A 21,840-nucleotide genomic window follows, 5' to 3' on the forward strand; every position below is an offset into this window, starting at 1 on the left:
TAGTAAATGGACTGTGGGGCGACATTATTTTCTTATTACTGAGAAAGCATCACTGGAGGTAGCAAAATCAAAAGAAACTCATTTGACAGCAATATGCATTAATGTGCCAATCAGATTTCATTGCTCGTTGAAGGTACCAGGCGTTGTTCTGAGTTGTTCATCCCCAGTTGAAGCCGTTTCCAGGATTTTTTACATGGAGCCCAAAGGGGAATCAAGAATATAGCAGGAAAACCAAAACAATTAATAAAAAAACAAATCAATCAGAAATAGAAAAGTGATGTCAAAAACATAATTTCAGGTTTATGAAAATTGAGGCCTATTACACATTTTTTGTGAAATTATTAGGAACTGCCCAAGAATTTAAATATAGTCATCTATTGGACATTGGCAAAATGGAAGAAAGTATTTTGATTTTTAACTCACTTAAAACATATAATCCTACCTTAAATAACTTAACAATGAAAAGGTTGAACAATCAAAATATAATTAAAGTACCTTAAGTAAACATATTCAGACATTTTTATGTCTATATGTTTTTGAACATATTTCACCGATAGTGTTCTGTGGCTTGATCTACAATAATAAGTAGCTAAAGCTGTCAAATAAATACTATAGCGCATTCAAAATATAGTCGAATAAAAAAGTAACATAGTATGAGAATACTAAAAAATATATACAGACAAAAATAAATATTACAAATACATTAAACCTAAGTAAAGTATATGAGTAAATGTTACATTCCTGGTGGTCCTATCCATGCTCTCACATGTTGCTCATGTGTTGTACACCTCTGATTGAACCACTGGCTGTGATAAAGTTTGACCAGCCATCTATTCCACGTGGTCATATAAGTCTGGAAAGCTCCAGTGAATTATAAGATAAACAGATAAAACATTTAGGGCACTGGTTCTCTTACTCTTTGTCATAGACATTATAATGGTGCAGTTTTTTTTGCAATCTAAACTATGATATCACATTATATGAATATATTACATGATTGCTGTTTTAGATGGAAAGATACGTGGAGACGGTGTAAAAAGGATTTGTCTGCTGTTTTTAACGGCGCTTTGATATGTTTTTTGGTCCTGATAAATTCCACGCGTCTGTCTTTTGTACTAATGAAGTTATAGGAACTGATCAGAAAAGAATGGGGGAAAGGTTTTGCATAGTTTATTAAATATACTGATTCGTAATTGATTTTTTCACAGAAGGACCCAGCGCAGATTATGTATAGCTGACAAATGAAAATATTAATTCGTTAAAGCTGCAGAGGGCAGCAGAAACAAGTTTTGTTTAAGGGGCTCGGTGTCTCACGCTCATTCACACATGTTGTATATAAACAGAGAGTTACACGGTGCTGACGTAAAGACGAAGACGCGTGTCTTTACAATGAGATAAGAAAGCACGGGAGAAAAACACACACATGCACACAAAAAAGAAGAAAATGCGAAAGCTTCCAGGTTGTACTCAGAGCCCTCTATTCTGGCCGTACCCTCTTCCTACCGTTAACAGCGAAGGAAACGTACAGGTTCCAAGTGTAGTAGGCCTACTCTCAGGGTCTCACGGTGAAAGGAACTGCTTTAAAACAGTAATATTCAAATTACAACATTGTGTGGATGTAATTGCTATTTTATAATTTAAAACTTTGTCCAAATACGGTAGGACAAACTTGTCTTCTTGAGCTTCCTCCGCGCTATCCCGCCCACACGTGCGTAACCAAATGTGGGCGGAGTCAAACAGCTGGATACTCGTGGCGGCTGAGATACAGAAGGACTGGCTGCTGTGAAGCCAGCCTTCCCCCCACTCATTTCAACGCGAACACGGCTAACCGAGGTCCCATCTGCTCTGGAAAAATCTACATACCCAAGTAAAATTAAAGCTAAGTCGTGATAGTTTTTGGGGGGGTTGGGGGTGCCAGAGTTGTGGAGGACACGCCGGCGTACTCAAAGTTTTCATTTTCCTAAAAAGAAAAAAACAATCTGCATTTGCTAGCTTACAAGGAGGCAGAAGGTGAGTTGTCACAGATTTACCTTTGATGCTTGTTGTTGCTAGCTAGAAACAGGAAGGTGGACAAAAAACCGTCGCATTTGAAATGTAAGCGGTTAATGTGTCCACCCCCCCCCAAACTTATAAAATGTTGTTGAACATTTAAGAAAAGCAGAAAACTAAAGCTTTACGAAAGCAGGATTATGTAAGGTAATGCACCCTGCTGATCGATGTAAATTAAATTGCTGTGGTCACTAATAGCTTGTTCTTGATAGTTTACTTAATCATTTAATGATGATGAGTAGGTGAATGCTCCTAATCAACCCTATCGATCCTCTCATTCACTAGCTGAAAAGAGACATCTGTCCTGCCACTGTCCCATCAACCGTCCTCCATCTTCAGGAAAATGAGTCGGTGCACATGTCAGTCACACTCAGATAAATGTTAATCCTACTTGAGAAGACATTGCTCAGCTGGCTGGAGAGGAAAAAGAAGAAAGGTGCTGGAAGATGTCTCTGTGGATGATACTACCTGTTAGCCTCCCTGTCCTGACCATCACTGGGATATGGGTTGTGTAAGTATTGTCTGTTTTTTCCCCTTTCTTTCTTTCTTTCTTTTTGACATCAGAAAAGTTTAAAATCTATGTAAATGTTCTAAGGTTGGACATCTGGATCTATACCCTGTCCATAACTTTAATAATGACAAAATACAAATTAAGAATTGGAAACATGTTGTAATAAAAATACTCTTCGATACTCCAGCCTCCTCTCCTGCCTACAGGAGTGCAGCACTACATATTTACCCTGAATTCCTGGGAGTCATGGCAATTGCATGTGGATTAACTCTTTCCAGTAATGATCCGGGATTATCACCATTATCCTAAAAATCAGACATGTAGGTTTGCAGTAAATCTTAATTATCTGTAGTACAGTGTCTGAGCAGATGTGCCGGAGAGAAACCCTCCTGGTTATACTTGGGCTGACAGCTCTTCTCTCTGTTCTATTATTTTGTTGGGACAAGGAATGCAAACCCCAGTGGGGAGAGAGACAGATGGCCCAATTCTAAATTGTTGTAGTTCTGAATCAAGGCTATGTGCTGCATCACTGATAAGTTGCATGGAGACTAAACAGCCTAATCAAGCACCAAACTTGAGACCATATGGCAATTAATGTTGTGGTGTGCGTGGCTACTCAACAGTCCAATCAGTAGTGTGTATCCAGGTGTAGCGGCTTAATGTTTCCATGCTGATTTGAGAACATGAAGGTGAAAACCAATCTGTCTAGTTTGGGCATTTTTTTCTGAGCAGAAAGCTGATCTGAGTTCAGATGCTGAGAGCTGCAGACTGCCGGCCCCTTTACACCCATTTCCTTCCTGTTACCTTGACAAGGGCGCCTTGTTTCTAAGAGCAATCAAGGGTCTTTTTCAGACTTGGGGAATGTCACAGAATGTGGCATGTTGCATAACTCCTGCTTCCCAGTGTGGATGACTGGGTAGGAGTAAGGTAAATACTGGAAAGGGGTGGGAAAGAACGTAAGCAAAATTTTCACTCAGTATCTGGCGCCCATGCCAAGTGTTTTCTGTATCAAGTTGGACCACCAAGAAGTCTTGGCTTCTGTTTCTCAACTTTTATCAGTCAGTCAGTGTATTTGCATATGTGTCTTTTATGTTATCCAGCAACCATGCTGTAGAAGCAATGGGAGTTTAACTAGTACTTGCCAAATTTATCTATAGTTTATTGGCTCACACATTTTTCTGAGGTTATTTTTGTAGAGCTTTTGGGACTTTTCATTGTTAAAAAAACACAGAAATCCCCAACAAAAAAAGATTTTTCCATCGAAGTCTTTCTTTATGTAGGACTTGGTCCTAAATAAAAAACAGGGTCTGTTCCACTTAAACATTGCTTAAAGGCACATGCAATTACAGCCATTGCTGAGCTTTGATAGGGGTCTAATTATATAAACAAACCTATTATTACTTAGCCTCTGCTGAGCACATAAAGCGCTGGTTTAGTTCCAGCTACATCTAAATAAGTTCACTTTATTTAGAAGCTCCCCAGAGCTGCAGATGCTGTTCTAGCTTTAGAAGCTGGCCAGATGTATAAAATACACCCCCAAAATCAGGGAAAAATGTAACAACCTAAGCTTTCTTTTTCCTGCATTTTTTTTTCTAGATTTTTGATTTTTGTTTTTGTCTTGTTGGTACCATTTGTAGTGTTCAGCACATATGGAAAGGAAGCAGACAAAAATGAAAGGTGTGTGTTTGTTACTGTGTTTCTCGAAAGGCTTAAATGTCTATCACCGTCATTTACGCCTGAAGGTACACATTGGCACATTTTCCTTTAAGTCTTATCACACACTCAATAGATAAAAGGGAGGACATGGTGCACTTTTGTTTCTGTTCCTTTATCATAATCAAAAGCTGGAAGTCTTCTTTCACTCACAGTGATGGATTTCCTCAGTGCTAGAGCAGCGCTGATTACACGGTGATTGATGTGTCTTTAACCCTCTGTGGTCTCTCCTGTTCTGTGTACCTGGAGTACACCTAAATGAGTCATTTGTTTGTTAGCTGAAATCTCGGCCTGCAATTTTGAAAAAAACGGTCGGACCTACATAGTTTTTGTGTGTTGTAGCTTGCTGACTTTCATCTACAGTGAGAGATCCATGGGAACAGTAAGATGCAACCAATGGAAAAAATCCCAGAGGGTTATTGCCCCCATCTAACCAGCCAGCCAAGTGTTGACAGCCTTTACAGCAGTCAAAACCAGCTGTGCATTTCACTAAGCAAATGCAGTGTTAAAAAGCTGGTGGCAGGATTCATTTCACACTTGAAAGTTAACTAAAAATAGATTCTCCAGGCGTTTCTTTTCTAACACCAGCTGGTGCCCTCAGATTATTTTTTAATGTTGTAGAAATTAATAGACACATTGTTTTAATAGTAATGATAGCTATGCTCAGACTAATATTTTTGCCTGTTATCTTGACCTTTTGGACAGTCACACCTATCTTGCGTGTGATCATTGGATAGGAGGTGCTAGCTGGCGATTTCCAAGACAAAGATGTAAACAGACATTGGTGACAGAACTGCCATGTATGATACTGGGTTTCACTCCGTGTCCAAGTTCTATATAGCTGTGCGCACCCTGCATAAGAAAAAACTGTCCACCTGCTCAGGTTGGACAGCCCGTGTTTTCTGAATCTGATATTGTGTCGACACATGAAATTGTAGCAGATACTGTGTAGTGGAAATAATTTAATAACGCTATTTTTAACGTTATGAAATATGTCTTGCTTTTGATTTCTTGCTTGTGTCTTTGGGAAATATCTCTGTCCTGTAAAGACTGGCCTGTGAGTAGGATATTATCAGCCATGGAAGCATTCCTGATTGGTGCTTAACCTCTTGCTGAACTAGGACTGCATGCAAAAATGAGGAAAGATACTCTGTCTGTATGACTCGGTCTTCCTGTGGTTTTCTGGCTGTTACAAATAGTGTTTTTACTGTTGCATGTGAATAACAAGGTTATATGTGATTGTTGCATGTCCTTCCTGAAATGCCCACATAGAAATGTGGCTAAAACGATGCTGTAAAATTATACTATAGTCACAAGTAAAAATAAAGATGATGTGGGATATGTAAACACCTCAGAAACCTGAGTTTCCCATGATTTCTTTCTGCATGTGCATATTCGTCCTTTCTGCATATGCAGTTGTGTAGGACTTGAGCAACAGAGCAGACACAGTTGAGCTGCACATGTTCGTGTTGAGGACTTAATCACAGGACTCACAGTTAAATAGCATTTTCTTCAGCCATTCAAAACCACACGCTGGACATCTGGCCCTTTAATGTGGCCTCTGTATCATTAGCTGAAAATGGTTTGTTATGTGAAAAATATGTCTTTTAAGTATTCCCAGGCAGGGTCACAATGTCAGGTATAACAATGCAAGTGGTCATTGCAGCCTGATTGAAGATGTTCCAGTTATAGAGTTTATCTGTAGCCTGTGCAAAAGGGGATTTTTGTGGCCAGCACTGGTCTCAATATTTTAAAATCTTAATTAGAAGATAATATAAAGTAAACGGTTAGCACTGTTGCCTCACATGAAGAAGCTCCTGGGTTCAAAGCAAGCTTTCTGTTTGGAGTTTGCAGATTCTCTTTGGGTACTTCTGACACCTCCTCCAACTTCCTCATACAGTCCAGAGGCATGCAGTTAGTGGAGTTGGGTTAATTGGTGATTCTAAATTGCCCACATGTGTGAATGTCAGTTCAAACGATTGTCTGTCTGTGTTGCCCCACAACAGACAGGCGGTCTGTCCAGGGTCTACCCTGCTTCTCCTTTCACATCTCCTCCTGCATCCCTGAATTGATGACAAGCGGAAGAAAATGGATGGATCAATATATTTAACATTGGTGTTTGTGTTTAGTGCTGACATATACAGATATTATGTTACTTATGTTAGATTGTTGACCTCTGCATTGAACTCCCCTCTGCTTTTCACTTGAATTCAATGACCTAAAAAAACTTCCTATTCTGAGGCTGCATGTGAGAAGTATCTTTTTTTCCTACCACTACCACTCTAACGGCTTTTGCCGTATGAATGCTCATTGAGTCAGTTTAAATTTACAGTGTATGCTAAAAATATAAAATAACTGTTCCCTTTGATTTTGGATAATCATTTCCTTTTCCTTTTTAGCTATGCCATGGCCCTTTACAACCAGCACGTCTGCCCTGTGGAAAACTGGTATGTTGACATCTATTCTGTATTTTGCTGATCCCTACAGTCAGTCTTGACCTTTGTAACCTTCCTTGCACCTCTTTTGCAACAAGAGCCAGTGAGAATAATTTCCTGCTCAGTCGGCTGAAAAACGTTTGAGAGACTCATTAAAATCCACTCAATCCAGTTCAGTTCAGTTCAATGTTATTTACTTAGCGACAAATCACAACAACAGTTACTGCAAGGCACTTTATATGGTAAAGTAAAGACCACTACAATAATACAGAGAAAACCCCAACAATCAGACAAACCCCCATGAGCAAGCACTTGATGACCGTGGGAAGAAAAAACTCCCTTTTAATAAGAAGAAACGTCCAGCATAACCAGGCTCAGGGAGGGGCAGGCACCTGCTGCAACCGGATGTGGTTGAGGGGAGGGAGGTAGGAGAAAGACACACTGTAAAGCAGAGCCAGAGATGAATATTAATCTAGAAAATCAGCACAAATCTAAAGCTGTGATGCTGAAAAATTTGTCGTTGCTGTCAGATCGTGTGCTTTGCTGCTCTGGATGCTGGGCTCGTTTCGGACAAGCTGAGGTTAATCTCCACGAGCAGAGCTAGCATTTGATGACACAGTGGTTTTCTGCCTCTTTGACACACCAACCCTAAAAACAAAAGAAATCCTGGGTGTGATCGCACAAAATGGTGCTTAATATACAGTTACTGTACTGTGGTTTAACAACATACTGTATTATACAGCTTCTCATATATTTTTACTAGACCCAGTGAAAAAAATCAGGAATATGTCTTTGCTTTGTTAGCTATTTTCCACTGTGTGTCCACAGCCTAATATAAACGCAATTTTTCTCAATTTTTTTTAACATTTGCTTTTGCACTGCCACACATGTTTGGTGTTTGTTTGGTTGTTTTTTCTTTCAGGTTGTATAACCAGTCATGTGAGGAGGAGCTGTATTTGCAGAGCGGGCCATCCTTGTGCTGCACACTAGACAATGTACCTCTCATCAGGTCAGTGAGATGGAGTCGTACCTCATGTCCGTCTCTTCTCTGCCCCTTTGCTTCTGCTGAGTCAGAACAGGAACACTGTCCCATTGTTTTGCGTGACCCCTGTCGGCACATTGTTGATTTAAAAAGAAAAAAAGCGAGTGAGGAGAATGAGACGTTTCTTCTGTGTGTGTGTGTGTGTGTGTGTGTGTGTGTGCATTCTGAAAATAACTTGTGGCAGAAATATCCTGCCTGCCACCGTGGCAGTTTGGAGGCAAAACACGGGCCTACGTTCAGCCATGTAAACACACATACGCACACGGAGGAGTCGGCTTACAGTCCAGAGGAAATCAAGACACTCCTGCTTCTTTGTTTGGGTTTTTGGCCCTCTCAGCTTCCAACATCAAAGACATGTTGTACCACATAGCCACAGTGGCTTTCATTTAACAAAAAAACAAAGCATAAAAAAAAGGAAAACCAGAAAAGATAATATGCAACGATAATGACCCCACCACCACCACCACCTCTACAAATCAAGTGTGCAGCTACAGTTTAACACAGAAAATTAATCTTTAATATAGCAGCGCTGTTGTTGCTAAGCAGTCGAAGCAGAGAAGGTGGAAGAAGCATTTTTCTTAATCTGTGTTAAATGCCGCGCTGTTGGGTAAAAATAAAACGGACCTTCGAACAAGCCATAGATGAAAAAATTGTTTAAAACGTATTCATGTCAGCTTTAGTCTAATGAATGGTGCGTTTTGATCCATGTAGTGAAGAATGTGTGTATGACTTGAGTCAGCTGAGAGGACTTTGGCTTCAATGGGAGTCTGGGCACAGCCAGTGTTGACTGTCTCTGAGTTTTCCCTCCTACAAACATTTCCCATTTGTAGAATAAAAGCAGCAAGCAGTAGGTGAAAAGTCAAACACTTTACTTCAGGATGTGAGGAACAGCCATAGAGTACCTCTGGATGTGTTGATGGTTGGAGGTGTAGGCAGTGGTGCATTGTTTTGCGGTATTGCTCTGATGGTTTTCTTGTAATTGTTTCTTGCAGTAAATGTGGGACTCTTCCTCCTGAGAGCTGCTTCTTCAGCCTTATCTGCAGCACGGGCTCATTCATGGGTAAGGCATCATAAGGCATGGCTCAGGACACATTAGACTGGCTTATATTAACTGTGTAAACCAGCAAGCTAAAATTTCAAGACACACCTGCAGGGCAGCCAGGTCAACAAATGAATAAGCATATTTATTGAAGTAGACACATTGTATTTCCCATTGTAGAAATAGAAAAAGGAAGGGGCTTGTTTGCCTAACAATGGTAAGATCCCCGGTTTGATTCCTGGAGATGACACAAATCCCTTTGGGTTTGTTTCAGGAAGGGTGTAAAAGTCAGTCAGATTAAACATGTGAAGCTGCCCAATGTGCCGACCCCCCCTGTGAATAAGAGAGAAGCTGAAAGAAAAAATTAGCTGTAATACAGAACAAGTCCGAACACAGATGCAAAGAAAACTCTTGTGTCTGAAAGAAAGAATGAGCTCTCAATTGCTGGTCTGCATGTTTTCTGGGAGTCTCTACATGTGCTGCTGCCCTCCGTTCACTGGTGGCTTCGACTGGCCCGATCTTGATAATGTTTTCCAGCTGTGGTTAATTTTCTAGCTGTGTGTAAAAAGTTACTGTGCTTTGTTTTTATCCAAGCCTCTAGCAGCTATTTTTCTGTCTGACTGTGAGACTCTGGACATTGTAAGCTGTCTTTTTGAGATGCAAATTGTAGCTCTGGTCTTTGCTTGTGACAAGAATGGAGGAACTTTGCAGCATTGTATACTGTATGTGTACACAATGCTGAAAAAGGAGGCAGATGGTTGCATTTCAGGAGCTGCCCTTGTGTACTTACAGGCTTTTTCCAGGCTCTTAACAGACCCATTAGGTGGTGAATGCACACCTGAGTACAACTGCTGCACACATAGTCAAAGAAGTATTTCTATTATCTGATAAAGAAAAGTATATTGTTTGCTTGAGTAAATTAGACCCCACTTTTGAAAATCTTTTGCAACCTGATTTTCCTTTAGAGGGAGGTTATATGCATAAAAAACCACTGAGAATCTTTAAAATCGGTACATAATATTATTGGTGTCAGAGAAACACACCTTGGCTAAACACTGCCCTTTGATTTTTGTGTTTTATTTCACGGGTAAATTATGTGGCAGTGAGAAAATGTTGCAACCACTGTTGCTTCATCACGATGATGGATTTTATCTGGCTTAGTTAAGATGTAGCTCTGTAACTTTTGTTTGAAACATGTTTACCTAGAATGACTCTTTCATAATATGTATGCAGTATAAGTGTGAAATAATGGTGTGTGGTGGAGGTAATCCTGCACCACTTCCGCGCACAGTGACTGTTAAACAGTTTTCATCTAAATTTCTTAGTTCCTCTTCCTTGTGAATGAAGTTTCTCTTGCGCCCATTGTTAGTCACCCACCAAACCATCAGTGACAGCAACCAAAAGAAAAGATGTCTTAGAAAGTACATAGTGAGTAAAAGAAACAAATCCCTTTTCATTGTGAAAGGATAAAAGCTTGTATCTCTGTCCTTGTCATAAATGTGTTTTGAGATATTAGAGACGCACATTTTCCTCCCAGTTACATAAAATGTCAGCTAATATTTTGTTTTCATTAGAACACATAACTTGAGCTGAATCACTTAAGGAAGTGGGAAAATGAGCATGTCAACATGTTTCAGATTTTAATATTTGCTGTTTTCTTTGTTTTCCATGACAGTAAGCTGATTATATTTCTAATTAAGAGAATTTAATATGACCACTCAATAAGTAATTTCAGTGAAACACTCCACCTTCATCCATTAAAGTGTTTTTTGGAGAGCTAATGACAGTTGGGAATTGAAATTCTGCATAATTCCTTCATAATTTCCTCTGCATTTCTATTCTTTTTTTAAAAACAACATAAAAAATTGAGATTTAAGGACCCTCAACCTTGATGTTATTGTAAGTGATGTATCGCTGCTGCATTTGATTAAAAATTATCCATCACATCCTTTTAACTGAGTTCAGTTGCACTTTCACCCACTCGGGTGAATCTGTGAGGTTTGGAAGGTTTAATTTTCTAATTTTTGGCTGCATTTTTTTCCCCCTTTGCAATCCCATCAGTCTGTATGTTAATACTGTTTATAAAGCTACCTCTTTTGTCTATACATAAGTATGTAAAGCTGATGTGGTATGTAGCTATACAACACTATTTTAAATATTGCGTGCTTAGCTAGTAGCTCATTGATTTATGTTTTACTTGGAAGGCTGTGTCTGCTATAGTTGGCTGCAGGTGTCACTTCCAAATGGAGTAACATGAACTTGGAGAATTTTATATCGCCCTGTAATTGTTTTTTCTCCTTTTCAGTTCAGTTCCCACTTTTCTGCCAGTGTACACACAAAACATTTGAAAGACAATACATGCATTCTCTGTCTGCATACCTTCTGTGGGAGACGGTGAAATGTTGTGTTTGGGTTGAAATATAGCCCCTTGTATGGGTGGCAAGGTTTTTTCTACTGTGAGGTGCGAGTGCCGCTGGGTAATAAGCACTTTATTAATGCCCATCAGTTTTAGTGTTAACTCAGCCCTGCGTATGTGAATGCAAAGGCACGTGCAGGGCTATCTATGCATGAGAGATTGTCCACCTTGTTGCAAGTATACATGCAAGATAGAAGTAGCGTGTGAGTCAGTGTCTGTGGGAGCACTTTACTTCCTGCACTGGGTTTCCTGACTTCAGAGCAAACAGCATGAACTTGTAAAGGGCTGCTCTGTGGAAGGTAACAAAGTATTGGAACAGTGTTAGGTGCTGTTGCATGGCATCCTTGGGTAAAATAAGCTGTCACACTGCAGCTTGTTGTGACCTTCGAGTCCAGGTGGCGCTTATGCATGGGACATGAAGCCCTTACGCTGGAGGAGGCCATGACTTTACTAAACATGCATCATCTGACAAGGATACCAAAAAAAATGCCCACACAAATGTGCCCAGAATAGAAGAAGAAACACTGATTTCCTATAGAGAGAAGCTGCTTGTCCTTGTCTTTAACCTTCAGGCGTAGCTTTCATCATTCCAGGATGACTGCACAATGCCAACAAGTTTAAACACGCTCATTTGTTATGATGAAACACACATTTAGTTGAAACAGAAAAGAATCCACCAGCAGCCAGTCTGCAGCAGGGTGAACGAGGCGCTTTAATCTAATGAAAAAGCTGCAGTCGACTTTCCTTTCCCTTCAGCAATACAGCATGTTCTCCATTATAAAAAGGAGCCAATGAGCAGACTGTTTCCGTGCCCGGAGACACAGTTGTTTGTTTTTCCGTGATTGTAACTGAAATCACTTTTGCCGAGTTGATTTGGGTACAGAAGGATGAAACAGAAGAAAGCTCGCACAAACACAGATACACACAAGTTAGAGCTAGTGAATATAAAAACATAAATAAATCATTAATTCGTTTTTTTAATAGCATTACATAACCATGTCTTGGTCTTGCTTGTACCAATGTTTGCCTTTAAGGTTTAAACAAATGTTTTTATTATCAGATTTAATAGCAACATTTCAGTGAGCTCATAGTAAACTTTGCAGATCAGATGGACTTAAAATTAATTCTCCCTCCAAACATCACATTAAAACAGAATGGTTAACATAACGGTGGGAACTTTGCACTATTGTTCTAACAGGAAATTATGCAAGACATAATTTCTCAACATGTGATGCTGAACTCTCTCTATAAATCATATACATACCTAAGCTGTGTGGATGTGTAACTATGAAAAGATCGACAAAAAAACAAAAAAACAAAAAAGCTGAAGGCCTTTTTTAAAATCTTTTTTTTCCCCGTTTGGGCAGAACATTAATAAAATGTAGTATAACTATAATCATGAGTGACTTGGCTGTTGCAGTAGTGTATTATTTTGTGTGTTTTTTTTAATGAAAAACATTCTTTTAATATCATCTTTTTATCTTTGCAGCTTGCTGGTGACTCATTTTTCACCCTAGTGTTGCGGCAATTGTGGTGTGGTGACTTCCCCTCAGTAATTTATCCTCAGCATGAGCCAAACAACTATCATCTGGAAGCTTTGCTGTTGTTGTCAAAATCAGAAAATGATGTGAAATATGCATGGCTGATTTTTTAACAGCTGCGAAGAAAAGGTCGCTTTAAAACAAAAGATCAGGCCTGGAATCAATAATTTCTACTGCTTCATCCTGAGGTTGTGGCCGGGCTATAAAATGTGTCCGCTCACTGAGACGCTACTTAAAGCCAGACACGTCACGGCATAGACAAACCCTGGAGACAAAGCTTCAGAGAGGAAGGAAAAATCTATCAATGTAAAGACTCTACGTGGAAATGTTTTTCTTTTCTAGCCATGACCACAGTCTCCATTTGTATTCCCTTTTGGCAGACACAGACCTTCTGAAAAGCTGCCTCTTACACAGACACAGTGACAGAGTTAACATAACACTTTAGTCCCTGGAACAATATATAAGCGTCAGGTCAAGACACGAGGGGCTCCTTGTCCTCACTAATTCTCCCACCCTCCACTTTTCACTCTCCCCATATGCCCCGCTTTCTCCAAGCCCAGTCAGCCTTCATCAGGCACCAGCCGTGAGGAGCCAACAAAGAGAACCCAAATGGGGGTCAGCTCCTCAGTGCTCCAACAATGCACCCAGTCAGAGCTTGTTAGCACATCGGCACTCATCTGTCTCATATACTGTACTTCTTTCCCCTTCACCTTTTAATCGTATGTAGGTTTGGATCAACCCCCCACCAAGATATCCTTCTCACTTTCCCGCCATTTTCTGCTTCTCATAGTTTTGAGTCAGAGAAGCTGCTTAACATCTCTGATTTCCTGTAATATAGCTTTCAGGGAGTTCATGTATTTCTTGGCTAAGTGACGTGTGAGAGTGTTTGCGTTAAATTGAAGCCAGGCACTTTTGTATGATAGTCGTCCAAAAAAAGCCAGATGATGCCTTTTCTCCATTTCTTGCATGCAGTGACTTTCATCTCCCTTCTTTTAGTGATGGTGATTGTGCTGCTTCGCTACGCCCACGTCATTGAGAAGCATCAAAACTGTGTCCTCAACACGGCGAGTCTTTGCACGGGCTGGATCTGTGGTGCTGGACTCATCATGGTGGGCAACTTCCAGGTACGGTCTTCTAGTTTTTTTAACAATAAAACACAGAGAGGTCGCTGTAAATGCTGATGAAGACAAAGATTTATGGATACCCAAAGAAATTGTATTCAGCATGGGAAATAGTGAAATTAAACACACAGAGACTGAGGCTTCTGTTGTGTAGTCCTAGAGACTGGCTGGCAACCCTTTTGCAACCTCTGGTCACTCAGGAAAAATGTGTATTTCTTGACTGGTTGGTGATTGGATGCTGGGTACAGTTTCTCAGAAAGAGTCTGCTGCACCAAAAGCGTCCTTGTAATTACTTGGGTCGCTAATGTAGCTGCAATTATTTATAGTTCGAAGAAAAGTTGCCAACTTGTTCTCAAACACTCACCAGCTATTAGTCAAGCTATAGTCAAAAATGTGTTGCACCTTTTCATGTGAAAGGTGGGGTTAGTGCCACACTTTTCATAGCTTCATTACCGGTCTTAGAGTAGTTGGCGGATATATGAGGACAAGTCGGCATCTTCCAAGCAGGTTGCGGGCAATAGCAGACGCAATCTCAAGGAGGTTTTTTTTGGTGCAGCAGACTCTTTGCTGGGTGAAATTGGTCACAGCCTCCAGCAACTACATGCCAGCTGGTTGTAAAAAAGCTTTGATGTTCAGATAAAATGTCCAAAATATCTCTGGTTCCTGTTTCATTAATATAATGAGTAATTTCTTTTTGCTAAATGGTGTGGCATGGCTTCATCTCTAGTAAATTCTTTTACACAGCCAAGAAAATAATCTGCTGTATAATCTTTAACATGTCTTTGTTTAACCTGGCTCTTTTTAGGAGTCTTTCTCTTTGCTTCTTTCCATCAATCCTTTTATTTGAGATTAAACACACCTCAATGTTTGTAATGTTAACTTCTTCCTTCATCAGCACAATACTGTTCACAATAATCCTCTTTCTTTGGTCCTAAAACTTCAAGTGAAGAAACTCAACGTGAATTCCTTCTTCTGTTCTCTGGGAAAGAATTTCTTGAAGTTTAAATATTTAGAGCTCTGGCTGGATGCCTAGACAGTGTGTGTGTGTGTGTGTGTGTGTGTATGTGTATTAGTACTACCTTTGCTGCGTGGACAGAACTCTGTTTAGACAGTAACATTGTTGCGACCGCTTCAAAGAAAGCGTGCATAATGTCAACTGTTGAGTTTTTGGTTAAAAGTCAGCGTACGTGTCAGATTCAGGAAGTGGTCACGGTTAGGGTAAGAAAAGTAAGATCATTTAACGTCCTCTGAGGGGAGGTTATTTTGGTGTTTGACGCTGGGCTGGATATCACTGCAAAATCTTGTTACCATGCTTTAAAAAGGCCGAGATAGTTCATGGGAAAATAAAGAGGGAGAGACAGCCACGGAGAAGGCATTTGATGCTATATTCAGAGTAAAGAGAGGAGCAAAAGTTTTGAAAGAAAATTTGGGTTGTGTTGAAGTAAAGTGAAGTTTCTTAGAGTGTAATATTTCTACAGATGTTACTATTTGGTTAAATTAGATTGTTTGACATGTTAGAGTCTCGGCTCTTTTTACATACTCCTCTTACAAGTGTTGTGTATGTGCGTATTGGAGCAGATTTGCAGATGTGGCAGTTCATGCGAGGGTGTAGTAACGGCAACCTCACCTTCTTCCCGCTTTTCCTATGAGGCTCGAGCTCTGCAGAACAGGGAGGAATTTTACGAGAAGAGCCAGGGGGAAGTGAGTCATCAAGTCTGGCCATGCATGGAGAGGAGCTAGGCAGACAGGGTGTGTGTAACAGATGCCCCATCTATAACCAATCACGAGCCTGATCCCTGCAGCCCGCCTCACACACTGCCCTCTCTTGAAGTTCAGGACATTACACAAACCCGCATTTTTAGCATCGAAAACACGTGTACTCAGGATCCACTGGCAAATGCCACAAACAAGTTTGACTCAGAGAAGAGGGAGCAGAGCAGGACTCTGACAGTCAAAATCGAAACAGATCAAAGAAAGCGCAAGAAACACAACACATGGCAGCGTAATCAGCCACATCAACTGCTTGAGCGCATAGTTGTGCATTACATAAGCCTTTGGCAGTACAGCTGTGGTGTGGTGGAGCCACGGGGACTTTTCCCGTCAAGCGATCTGATGATCTGGGAAGAGAAGTACATGAATTGTTGACGGAGAAGCACATTACTGCCACACAGAGGTGCCTGAGTGTGACACAGCTGCATGGAAAGCAGCTGTCAGGAAAACAAAGAGAAAAGAAAAAGGAGTAGAAAAGTTCGTTGGACTGCTAATCCCACTGAATTTTGGATGAAAAAGACTGATACCACCTACAGTCTGAAGGTATTTCCAATCTTATTTGGCTGGAAGATGTCACGCAAATCAGGAACATTTTCTGAAGTCACACACCAGTTCCTCACTTAAAACACGATGGTGTTTCATTCTTCTCTGTTTTTTTGTAAAAGCTCTGGTTTTCAGGTGATGTCGAAAGGGCCGTTGTAATCGGTGGTGGTGCCACTTTCAGTTACAGATTTTCACAGCCATTGTGTATGTCCCGCACAACGGAGGCGAGTCGGTAAAGTCGGTATGTTTCAGTTCATCACATTTAGTTCTGTTTCCAGAAAATGAAAATAGAGAAAAAAACAAAGTTAGGCTTGTTCCCACAGAAACATCGTCACAGCGTTTATCTACCTCACAAAGTAGCAGTACCTGACTGCTACTTTGTGAAATATCACAGGTGCAGCTCAATAGTGTGCTGAATTTAGCTGCGGAAAACTCACTAATGAAGGCAGGAGCTCAGAGTGGTTTCAGATAAATATGTGTAGCTATAATAAGATCTGTTGCTCTTAAGTGCCGCCCAGTCTTCTCTTTATTCTCATTTCCTTCCTTATGCTTTCCCTGTTTGATGTTACACTGCTTTTCACTGCCACACTTTGCTCACTTCAGTGTGCTCACAATCTGCTAATATTGCACCTATATATGTTAGCGGCATACATTACCTGGCTGTGATTAGCAGTGATCAGTTGATAGCGTAAACAAACAGGTATTAGTGATTGAATCTGGCACTCCTGGCTGCACACACTCACACATGCACACAATCAATAGAGCTCACTGTGCAGTGTATGAATTGAGTCTGCAGCCAACACCAGGCGATCGACCTGCCAAATGATAAAAAACGTGCCGTCACAAAGTCAAAGTGATTTTCTCATTAAATAACATAAACCATTATTTCACTTCACAATACATTGGATCAGAATCTTTATCAATACTGATTTACTGATTAAACTTTTGCAGCTCTAGCGTGGAAAAGAGATTAGTCAGAAGAAAATGAAGTTGTTGTTGTGTGTCCAGAGGTGGAGGTGCCACACTAGAGTAGAAGAAATTGGATTTATTTTACTGTGTGAGAGCTTTACAGCAGATCTCAACTGTTCAAAACTTTTCTTATGCAAGTCTTACATTGCCACTTCAAGAATCAGCCTACTACACAAGAATGTTCAGCATGTACTGACCAGGCCAATGGACAAATGGCTTAGATACCAAACTTTGAGGCTGTTGCTGTAATGATCTTGGAAAATGATAACAAATAGCAGAATTTATACATCTGGCATTAACCATGAAACTATTGTTTTTTATCTGAGCAAATCAGTCAAGTCGTTTAATGTGTCCCTAGCTCAAGTTAATGTACCACAAGATCTCTTATCTATCTACTCAGTTCAGTGTGTGTGTGTGTGTGTGTGTGTGTGTGTGTGTGTGTGTGTGTGTGTGTGTGTGTGTGTGTGTGTGTGTGTGTGTGTGGACCCTTCAGTGGGAGCTGTAGTCACATGCTCCTGAGCGGCTCTTTTGTGTATTGTTTCTTGTTGTTCTTGTGACCAGCAGGGAAAAGGAGGCATTCTGTCGTGTTTCTTGCTGCTGTTGCCTCCTGTACGCTTGCCTTTTGTGTTTCTTTTTTTTCTTTTCCCCTTTTACTTAAAGAATCGTAAGAAGCTTCGACCAGAGTTTTAAATACCACTGAAACTGGGCGATGGGACCACTTCCTGAATTTGCCCACGTCACATTCACTAGATGTTTTTATTTTGTGTTACATCTTTGCGTCAACCCTTTAAATGGCTCCCTTACCTTCTCTTCCTGTTTTCTGTCCTCATATCACAGGTGGATAATGCCAAAATTCTCCACTATGTTGGAGCAGGCATTGCCTTTCCCACCAGTATGCTGTTTGTGTGCCTGCAGTCAGCGCTGACGTACCGACTGGCCAAAACCCAAGGGGAGTACAACTTGGCCCACCTCCGGCTCTGCATGACCCTGCTGGCCTTCGTAGCCTTGGTGCTCAGTATCCTTTCCAGCCTCTACAGATGGCTGCCCTGAAGCTTAAGGGACTAAGCATCCCCCTTGACCTCTTTTCATCAGATATTTTTATTTATTATTTCATGCAGTTAGTCCCTGGCACCTCTTTAGCAATGACATAAAGCAGCAAGAGTTTTTAACTCTATAATTGCGCGATACAGTGACCTTTTTACCAGATATTAATGTAGTGCACTAACGCCAGTCTCGTGTCTGCTTCAGACAGTTTTGGAAGCACGCAGCAGGAAATCTTGGCGCACTCCAGCATATTTCATAGTAGGAGGTGGAAGATTAAAGACCGACTTAAGTCCGATCCAATATCTCTGTCAGCTGATATCCATCTAGAGAAGTTACAGTGCATGTGGGAAAAACATATTAGCCTGACCTACAGTACAGATATACAGTAGCTGTAGCCTGGGCCTGTCTCTTCATGGGTAACATAATCAACATGTGAGCACTTGTAAAGCTCGCTAATTAACTCATTGTGTCTTGTTTACTTAACCTGGACAAAAACTGAGTGTTTAATCTGCATCGTGCAGGTGAGTGGGGCCGTGTCCACGACTGCTTCCTGTTGGGGCGTTTCAGCTTTAGGTCCTCGCATTGCTTTGCTGCTGTTTTCCTTAACCGTGTGTTTCAGGTGGTGTTTTTTTCTGTCAGGAGAGCTTCGTCCTGCAACACGCCTCGGCCATCTTCGAATGGGTGTTCTGCATCATCATCATGCTTTTTTATGGGACTTTTGCCTTCGAGTTTTCCGGCATGTCAGGAGATACAATGGTGGTGCTGGCGAGAGGAGGCTCCCTGGGACCTGCTGGGAGAGAACACAAGATGGATGCGCTGGGAGGGCCCGGTTTGCACTCACAACCACATCCACACCAACCTGAAAGCATGTCCATGCTGTAGCCTCCTGGCACACGTTGATGCCACACAGTTGCCTCATTTTATTCCTTTCCAACTCTAGTCTGAATCATTCATTTCCAGCCGTGTTCGTCTGAAGGTTTGAAATGAACCAGGCCAGCGCAGCAGGCGTTCAGAGCGGGCGTAGCTCTGCTGCAGTTTATACTTACGTCAAACTTTGTGTCTCCGAAGAACTTGTTTGCATTTTGCACATTGCACAGGCGTGCAAAACCAAATTTTCTCCCTGCTCATGGCTGTGCTCCGTGACCATCAGAGGAGCATTTTGGGAATCAGATCATGGAGTTCTTGTGAATCCGATGGCCTCGGATTCAGATGACTGCTGCGATGCGTTCAGAGTGTGTAAGAAGTGAAGGCTGCTGGACAGCCCAGCTGACAGTATTACAGTGGGAAGGTGTCACAGTGTTTCAATCCTGGAAACAGAACAGGGCGGCAGTTTGCATTTTTCATCACGTAAACCTCTGTTAAGCAATATTTTTGATGTTAAGTCACGTCTTTGTAATTAACACCCTACACTGTATAGATCTTCTTTTGTTTTTTACTGTTTTGGTTATTCATTCTGCATACTCATCTGCACATTACCTCCCTTCCAAAGCCACGTGTAAAGCTAAAATATTTCTGTGGAGCTGGTTGACCAAAGCCAATCAGAAATAATATTATCTGGTGGACATCAGAGTAGTTCTGAGCTCTGCTGTGCATCTCATGAGCTTGCATTTAGATACGAGTGTCATTTTGTTTAAAATGCTTATTGCAGCATTAAAGTTTGTGCCATATATGCAAGCCTAATATTGCTGTTAAAGTATCAGACCGCATGGACTTATTGTTTCCGGACTATTCGGGTGACGTTTCATATGTCTTTATTTAAACTGTGTTAAAAAATTCAGTGAGCTCTGAGTCACATAAATCTTCTAATTAAGACTGAAAAAATACACCCTTCCCCATTCTTCTTGGGATCCATAGACTAGATCAACGCTCAGCTCTTAAATAATGCTGGATTGAACTCCTTCTCTGTAAAAGAATATGAGGGAGAGGTGACACAGTGTCGAGAGGCCAAATATGTACCAGCTAATTCAATCCAGAGCACTGGCTTTATTGAGTTTAGTGACGGGGCATTACACGTGTCTTCAGGTCCTGTAGGCAGAGGTCTGCATCTTATTATTCCCACATGCAGGAGGAGGAGAACATGTTCTTATTGCTTTAGCTGTTTCCTTTTTTTGTGAAGCTGGAAACTTCGCACAGGTGGAGATGTTTCAGCACGTCAAGCTGGTGTGGTGGGATAAAGGGAAAAGGATTTGTATAATGTAAGACATGGTGGAGATGGACTGTCCTGCTTCAGTGTTAACGTGTTATTTTTCAGTATGTGCCAAATACAAGTCTGCCTATGGCATTGGTGCTAATACACAAATAGGCCTTACCTTGTTGTTTTCCCTTACTTCAGTTGTGATTACGGCAAAGCAATAAGAAGAGACATGAGGTAAATCGGTGACTCTGAGAGTGAGAGCAGGGACAGAAGGTTAGCAACACCAGCACGTGGAGAAATGCTCCATGCTTGCTAACATCTGTGCATAATTTTCTCAAGCTTTGAGGAGGCAGAGGCTTTACAACAGTAGTAATTTAATTAATTGGCCATCAGCACATCTGGCCACATGTCGAGCTGAGATGTTGTTTGTGTAATTTGTCTGCAAATTCACAGTATGTTACTGAAAGTAGTTATTCACTATCAGGCTGAATGTATCAGACTAACTGAACTAGAGTAATGGGGAAGCCTGCGCACGCTGCTCTGAGGACGGAGCTGAAAGCGACACCAGCTGCAACACTGAGCACTTGCTTCTCTCTGCTGGTCACACTGCTTATTGCATGTGTTAAGCTCACATGAGGGGTTTTTTTTTTCTACTTGAAAAATTGTCAGTTTTTTCTGCCCGCAGTCAGAATACTAAGACCAACTAATGTTTTTATCCTTTTATTTCATAAAGGTGGAGGCTCAACTCCAGCCTGAGCTTCTGCCTGCGACTGAGAAACCACATTAAACATTCAATACATTTGAAACGTTCACTAAAATAATGGTGCTAATCATTTCACATTTACTTAAAGTACTTAATCCGACATCATGGTTTGTGAATATTCCCTATTTCTAGCTGACCACTACAAAAAAAAGAAACATTACATTTCTTTTAAATCTTCACATTCGCCATCATTCTCTTCATTTCATACCTCATTCTTCCTCATTTATGGATCTATCTGATCTCTACACTCAGGAAAACATTACCACACCAGCTGTGTTCTTTGATTCAAGGCCTTTGGCTTTCTGCCGTCTTTGTTTAAATTGCATTTTTGTCAATGGGATTCCTTGTGTACATTTGTTTCTTTGTGTAGTATAGGTGCAGCAGTAAGACTGATGATTAGCCATGATGTAATAGATTATTTTTGCTAATCAAGACTCTGTTAAATGTGCGAGAAAACTGAGCTCACTCGTGCAATCGAGATCATTGGTGAGAGCCTTCTGACTAACAAGAACCCAACACTCCTCACAGCACCCCACTCTCAGTTACACAGCTCCCTGTGCCTTATGTGCTGTTTTGATCATGGAAACCAAAGAGGTCACAGTTGTAAATTCTATTTTGATGAAGAGTCATATGATTGTATCCATTTATGCCTTAATATTCAACAAATAAAAAAACAAAACAAAAAAAAAAACCGCAAACGTTGAATCCCAGTGGCTTCATTACACAACATGAGCACAAAGAACCAGACAG

General features: G+C 40.9%; 1 protein-coding gene across 1 annotated transcript; it reads left to right on the forward strand.

Annotated features, from left to right (window-relative positions):
- Positions 1-1,736: 1,736 nt before the first annotated feature.
- zgc:154058 (Transmembrane protein 150A-like) lies at positions 1,737-21,791 on the forward strand. The gene is made up of 8 exons (XM_005913950.3): positions 1,737-2,010; positions 2,335-2,560; positions 6,673-6,720; positions 7,631-7,717; positions 8,743-8,810; positions 13,743-13,870; positions 17,987-18,164; positions 18,813-21,791. Exons 2-8 carry the CDS (start codon positions 2,496-2,498, stop codon positions 19,073-19,075), a joined length of 837 nt encoding a protein of 278 aa, XP_005914012.1. The 5' UTR covers positions 1,737-2,010; positions 2,335-2,495; the 3' UTR covers positions 19,076-21,791.
- The last annotated feature ends 49 nt before the right edge of the window (positions 21,792-21,840 follow it).

The sequence above is a fragment of the Haplochromis burtoni genome, unplaced genomic scaffold (assembly GCF_018398535.1).
Source record: "Haplochromis burtoni strain Fernald_Lab_line unplaced genomic scaffold, NCSU_Asbu1 Contig_7, whole genome shotgun sequence".
Lineage (NCBI taxonomy): Eukaryota > Metazoa > Chordata > Actinopteri > Cichliformes > Cichlidae > Haplochromis > Haplochromis burtoni.

Coding starts and splice junctions, on each gene's coding strand:
- zgc:154058 (XM_005913950.3), top strand. CDS start 2,496: ATGTCTCTGTGGATGATACTACCTGTTAGCCTCCCTGTCCTGACCATC. Junction 7,718..8,742: donor GACAATGTACCTCTCATCAG/GTCAGTGAGATG, acceptor TGTTTCTTGCAG/TAAATGTGGGACTCTTCCTC. Junction 18,165..18,812: donor CTTCGTAGCCTTGGTGCTCA/GTATCCTTTCCA, acceptor CGTGTGTTTCAG/GTGGTGTTTTTTTCTGTCAG.